Below are 7,492 nucleotides of genomic sequence, written 5' to 3'. Positions count from 1 at the left end.
AAAAGTTTGTTTCCGCCCTTTTACTTCCATTGTTAGATAAAGATGATCATGCGTACTCAATCTAGTCTTAGCTGTCCTTCCTTCAATCTCTTAGAGGCTTTTCAAGAATTCAAGGGTCTACGCTCAGAATTGACCCTAAACACAGTGACTTTTCTTTAGAATTAATATGATCAGTCAGCTTTGACTATTCAAGAGCGCTCTCAAAAGATGACCCTAACCACAGTGACAGAATTTTTATAGAAAGACATTTGACGATTTCTCGTTGGTTTTTGGCACAACAAACATAGGAAATGAATGATCGAGATGTAACCAACGCAGCACCTGTATCGTTTCTTCAATAATTTTCTGTATCTATGGAATTATTCTAATTTTGTAATATAATTAAAAAAAAATTATTCTTTTCATTTTCAAAATTTTTTAATTAAATGTGAGCACTCTAGTTAGAAGAAATAAATATGTTTACCATAATTCACACTAACCAGTTTTCCTAACTAGTATACTTTCCATTTAAATTACCTCTCTCTATACCAAAAACAATTATAATTAAAAATTCGTGGGCAATAAGTAAACTGTATAAATCCGGTCTAGCTCGAAGGTGAGAATCAATTCAGCACAGAGGAATAATTCCAGGTGTTTGTGTGGGCAACAAGCAAGTCAACAAAATCACCCACAGTAACGTGAGCGGTTCAGATTTGCAATTCAGAGATTTTTAATACAGACTAAAAAATTTTGTGTCGGAAAAAAATTAGAATTAATATGTTCAGTCAACTCATAAAAATCTTTGCATGCAAATCAAGTTTTTAACTCTTAAAGATTGTAGATTTAAGTCTATTCATGTTTATCCAGTTCATTCCAGAAGCATAGATATTCAATTAGACATTCATCAGAGTCTATAAACGCAGGCAATAAATTCAAATAAATTTAAGAAATGTCAAAATATATGACATTGAAATATCAGATAATCTGGAAATTTGTGACTTCTTCGTTGAAGAAAAATCTAAAAATAAGTTAATTATTCAACATAACCAATGGGATACATTTCTTGTTTAAAATACAACTCTGTTACACCAGGCAAACATAATTTTCTTCCCTTAGTTAGAAAATAAAAATTGGAAAGATAACGTAATTCAACAAAATAATGTTGAGAAACTTGTTCATGAAAGCAAATTTAATCAAACCATTCACTAACATATAATCAAATTATAGCGGGAATTTCAAACCTGATGTTCGTATTAATATTCATTGTAATTTCAAAATAAGCATGCTCCTTCAGGATACTATAAATTGAACCTGTTCTATGCTCTGCAATACACAAGTTATTCAGCTTAACGTTAAACTTTCATGAAGACTCCAAGTATTTTTTTCCTTTTTATTTGCCTCTGTAGTTATTTTTTCGTGTTCATGAGCAGTTTCTTCTGATGGACATGATGATTTTCTTCAATGTATGTCCCTTCGATCAGACAATTACTCTTCCATTTCCAATATTATTTATACCCCTAACAACTCTTCATATTTAGCCGTCCTAAACTTCTCCATAAAAAACCTTCGGTTCACGTCAGACACAACGCCTAAGCCATTAGTCATTGTTACCCCTACGCATGAATCCCAGATTCAGTCTGTTCTATATTGCGCCAGAGAAAATGGCTTGCAAATACGTGTTCGAAGTGGTGGTCATGACTATGAAGGACTTTCTTATACATCAGAAGTCCCTTTTGTCATCCTTGATCTTATCAACCTACAGCAAATAAGCGTTGATGTTGAGGAAAAAACTGCATGGGTTCAAGCTGGCTCAACAATCGGCGAATTGTACTATAGAATTGCAGAGAACAGTCAAACCCTAGGGTTTCCTGCTGGTGTTTGCCCTACTGTTGGAGTTGGCGGACACTTCAGTGGAGGAGGTTACGGACCAATATTAAGAAAATATGGGCTTGCAGCAGATAATATAATTGATGCGCGCATGGTTGATGTCAATGGAAGAATTCTCGACAGAAATTCCATGGGCGAAGATCTCTTCTGGGCCATAAGAGGAGGTGGAGGTGCAAGTTTTGGAGTCATTCTTGCTTGGAAGATACAACTGGTGGATGTTCCAGAAAGAGTCACTGTGTTTTCAGTTAACAAAACCTTGGATCAAAATGCAACAAATATAGTACACCGATGGCAATATGTCGCGCACAAATTAGACAAAGATTTGCTCATTATGATCCTTATACGAAGGGTAAATTCAAGCCAAGATGGCGAGAGAACAATACAGGCTACATTTAACTCATTGTTCCTTGGTGGTGTTGATACATTGCTTCCTTTGATGCAACGAAGCTTCCCGGAACTAGGTTTGCTGAGAGAAGATTGTACTGAAATGAGTTGGATAGAATCAGTCCTATATTGGGCTGGGTTTCCCATAGAATCACGCGATGTCTTGCTGAACAGGACTCAGCCAAATGTACGATACTTCAAAGCAAAATCGGACTACGTTCAAAAACCTATATCTAAGAATGGGCTTGAAGGAATATGGAAATTGTTTTTTGAGGACGAAGCCGAGGAAGCTGAGATGTTCTTAACTCCATATGGTGGAAGAATGCATGAAATTTCAGAATCTGCGATTCCCTTCCCTCACAGAGCTGGTAATTTGTACAAAATTCAGCACTTGGTGTCCTGGGACGAAGAAGAGGTAGAAGCATCAGAAAACTATATAAATTGGATTAGAAAGCTTTATAGTTACATGACTCCTTATGTTTCAAGATTTCCAAGGGCTGCATATCTCAACTACAGAGATCTTGATATAGGAGTTAATGACAAAGGTAATACAAGCTATGCAAAAGCCAGAATTTGGGGCATCAAATATTTCAAGAATAATTTTAATAGGTTGGTTCGGGTGAAAACCAAGGTTGATCCTTCTAATTTCTTCTGGAATGAACAAAGTATTCCACTCCTCTACTCAGGGGCGGACCCAAAATTATTCTTCAATGGGGATGAGACAAAAAATTGGCTAAAATGAGTGATGTTTGGCCCTATCTCTACTCATGGTGAAACAAGGGCGGAAAATAAGATTATTGGGGAAATTGAATGTTTCAGTATTTGTATTCTTACTTGTGAATTGATTTTTATTTTTGTCATTACAATACTATATAGTTGATGTCATTTGTGTCAATAAATATTGTTTTTAACTTGAGTTTATTAATAAAGTACACCATTTTTAATAAATTTGATTAGGATGTCGATTTTTATTTCGATTTCTTATTATTGTCTTCTATTGAATTTATTTATAGCATTCTTGTCATGTGTCAAATGAAGAGAGAGGCTCAAAACTTCAAGTACGGCCGATGTTTTTTTAACTCTCGTTTACGATAATATGGTGGGGAATAAAAAGATAAAATTACAGTTCCTACTAATCATCCTAATTAAAGCACTATAAGCAAATTTTGTTTCAGTCTTAGTCATCAACCAACTTCCCGATCAATAGTGACAAATTTGGATTAATGACCCCAGTCTTCATGCATAAATTGATTTTTTGAGCTAACGGAAACCCCTAAGCCCTCATGATGTAAAGTTAGTTCATTTGAAAACCGAAGTTTCTACTAATATTTTTCATGAATGAATATATCACTTCAAAGGTGACCGAGAATTGGACGTAGAATTCCTGGGAGAACGATTCAATTTATTTTGTATTCTTATATGTTTCTTGTGGATTGAATTTTATCAAAACTTCAATTAGAACATTAAATTGTTCTCACATTTGTTGTGCTAATTAAGATTTTTACTTTTTTATAAGAGACCACTACAAAAAAAATCAATTTTGCAACAAGAAAAAGTTGTCGCAAAAATTGAGATTTGTTACGAATAATTTTTAGAAGTATAACTTTTATTGCCTATTCTATTTTACAACCATGCATGCTCGTATTAATATCTCTAATAACAAGTTTGTCATGAAATATGATTTACAATGCATTTGATATGTTGCATTTTATAATTTAAGATATTCAAAATTTGTAGTACAATTTATTATGAACAAGTGATGTTTGTAATTAAATTTGTTTCATAACACAAAGAGTTTATAGCCTCACCATTCGTACAAGAATGTATAATTGTTGCCTAATTTATTTCGTGATTATTCATATATGTTACACATTTTATTTTACACGTATAAAATTATTGCGCAAATTATTTTTTGACAATAAATATTTATTTATCTGTACTCGCACTTAAATTTATTTTACAGCTAAAAAAGTTTGTCACTTCAACGATATTCAAATATTGCGTAATTTATTTTTTCTATATTTATGTATGTTGTGGATACTATTTTAAACATATAACTTTCAATTTGTTACTTTTCAATTGAATTGTAATTCAATAATTTGAAAATGTAACCTACTTAATTAAAAATGACTCCAAGAAAGCTTAAATGTGCAATTATAAAAAAATAAATAATTTCAAAATGGATAAAAAATCTTATTATTATCGACCCAATAGATATAGACCAACGTATTATTTACAAACTTGCTTAACTCCAAAACCAAAACCAAAATCAAAACCAAAACCAAAACAAATACAAATAAAATATATGCTAGTAATTTCATGGTTGAACTACTCAGGGTGGTTCACAAAACCTAAAATGAAGAAAATAACGACGAATTCATGGGAGAAATAACAACTTGTTATGAATTGATCGCAAGACTATGACAATAATGAAATAAACAAGAACAAATAAGAGTACCAAGATTTAAGTAGAAACCCAAGATGGGAAAAAATAATAAACAGAGGAGAATTTCACTATAGTCAATAATAATTGTGTCTACAATGTAAAAATATCTCAATATTTTGAATTCTATACTCTCAAAATGTTATTGAATGTTAAGAGAACTATATATATAAACCTTAGAAATCAACTTATAGATTAATATGAATCCAGAAACACTTCAAAACACGAAACGGACCTAGACCGAATAACCCCGTCGCTGAAGCGACATACTATTGATAGGTGTGTGACAACTCTGCCGCTTGAGCACCAGACGAGCTACAAGTCTTGTGAGAAATCCAAGATCGAATATAAAATTATTAAGATTGCTCCAAAATAATTTTATGTCAGTATACATATGGATCATGATTCATGGAATTATATTCGACATGAAAAAGACAAGAATGATATATCAACTATATTCATAATTAAAACAAAACAAAAGTCATATTTAGCAGTATGTTTGGAAAAATTGTTTCTTGATAACGTGTCACTCTGTTTGTAAATGGATAGCTCAATAAGTCCATAGAAAATAATACAACAGTAGTTTTAAACTTGCAATATAATCTATCAGTTCAACGTAAAAACAATTTCCACATTTTTAATTACTATAGATATTAAGCCAACCGCAAATTTGAACCTATAAACTTTCCTATAATATATGATAACTTGCAGGCATTCTAGTCAACAATTATTGTTTGTACAGATCCATGGATGACTTTAACCATTAAATCATACTTCACAAAGCAGCTGACTAAAGCTAAATTCAGATTTAAAAAAAAAAAAAAAAGGATTTTATAGATCAAAATCCTCAAAAGACCAATTCACAAATAAAATATACACTGCACTAATAAAATTTAGAGAAATTACATTTCGAGGCTCGCCTCCTTCTTGATGGCAGATTTACAGTAGGCCTTCTTGAGATCATCCTCTGAAGCATTCTTTGAAACTCCAATAGCTCATAATACTTGCTATTATTACACTTCTTTGTTGCTATACCAAACATCTATTATTCTCTTTTTCTCTTCTTCAAATATTGAAAACTATACAATCAAAACAACAAAAATCAGAAAGAAAAAATAAACCAGATCATTGTTAATCAACAGATCTGATTACTGGTAATACAAACTCAAAATTGTGTATTTATGTAGAGAGAAGGAAAAGACTAAATTACACTTAATACACATTTTAAAATAATAATTCATAAAATACATTCCAATTTTTTTTATACTATTATTACTACATTTTACAAAGTAAAAATGAAAAACAATAAACAACCATATATAAATTGATTCTGTTGACAGCTTCTATTAGTCCACCAAAAAAGTCCCAAAATTCTATTCTTTTACCAAAGAAAAACCTCCAATTCCAAGTAACCATATTCCCCCAAAATCAAAATCCCCTAATTCAGAAAATCACAAATCCTTAATGTTCACTTGTATACATGCATCATTAGTTTAATCCCATAGCTAAGGGACTTACTTATCTGTGAACTAGAAGAAATATATAATCACGAGTACTTTTCTGATCGATCTTAATATCACATGTCTCACATTCCAAATCACAAATATTTTCATATCTAATCTTTGAATTCCACAAATATCAGAATCAAAGAATATTTCCAAAATAATCATGTAATCGAACATATAAATGCACATAATGTATTCGTATAATTAATTTATCAATACTTGAAAATATTTAGGGTTTTTCCACTTACAGGACTAATTCGATCATCAAGTGTCCTGACCTCGATATTTCCTGAAAAAATGTAACATTTCTTCGTATTAGCAACCATTTAATCCAACCCCCTAGCCAATGGACCAAAGAAATATCCAATTGCAGTCACTTTCTAATTGAAAATAATTATTTTTGTTTGAAGGTAAAAGAAGAATTTAAAGTAGAGTCCCATTCTTTTCTCTCTTGTTGCAGGTACCAATTAATAACAATTGGTCAAATCCATAATCAAAACTCCTTTAACTCATTCTCGTTCCTGTTTCTATTCAATGTATATAAATTTCTGTCCATATAATACTTCACAATTTGAAGCATTGGTTTAACTTTGAAAATGAAGCAAAACAACCTAGCACCATAAAATTAAATTATAATTCACCATAATCTTGCCCATATCATTTCTTTATTGAAAATAAGCCATTAAATTTCTTTCATATAGAATTCATCAGTAATGTCTTAACAAGTCTCCAAAGTTTAAACCAAATATTCTCCTGTTGTTTCTCCACTCCTTTACTAATGTTTAATGGTGGACTTATATTCATAATAACCCTACTCACCTTTGTTGAACTAACCCATCTCTTGCCTTAGTACCTGTATTTAGCTATATATGGGCATCATTATGCACAGCCCATCACGTACAATTCCAATTATTTTGTGATGAAATTCTTGTTCACATGATCAAATTAACCCATTTCCTTTCTTCCTTAGGGCTTGCCCTGCTTCTTAGGTCTAATTGCTACCAATAACTATAATGATGAAAACAAAATCCATAAACCTGAACTACTACAATTTGGTGTTACCTTGTTGCAGTCAAGAATCAACCCCAAGCGAGAAGCATAATTCGACCTTATTCACGTCGATGTTGCTGCTCCTTACCTGTTTATTTGCAATTCTAGTTATTGTTTCTCTTCCCCTCTTTTCTCTCTCTTTTTCCTCATGTTTCTCGATTCTTCTCTACTTCTTTTTGCATTTTTTTTTCCCATTGTTTTCTGCTTCTATTTGGTTCTCTGGAACTCTCTGCGTTTTTTGCCC

General features: G+C 31.8%; 1 protein-coding gene across 1 annotated transcript; it reads left to right on the top strand.

The window, feature by feature from the left end:
• The first annotated feature begins 1,192 nt into the window (after window positions 1–1,192).
• Window positions 1,193–3,198, top strand: LOC111382900 (berberine bridge enzyme-like 8). The gene has a single exon (XM_023006933.1). The coding sequence runs from the start codon at window positions 1,445–1,447 to the stop codon at window positions 2,990–2,992; it is 1,548 nt and encodes a 515-aa protein (XP_022862701.1). The 5' UTR covers window positions 1,193–1,444; the 3' UTR covers window positions 2,993–3,198.
• The last annotated feature ends 4,294 nt before the right edge of the window (window positions 3,199–7,492 follow it).

The sequence above is a fragment of the Olea europaea genome, unplaced genomic scaffold (assembly GCF_002742605.1).
Source record: "Olea europaea var. sylvestris unplaced genomic scaffold, O_europaea_v1 scaffold2574, whole genome shotgun sequence".
Classification (NCBI taxonomy): domain Eukaryota; kingdom Viridiplantae; phylum Streptophyta; class Magnoliopsida; order Lamiales; family Oleaceae; genus Olea; species Olea europaea.
This window is presented reverse-complemented; position numbering and strand designations above follow the sequence as displayed.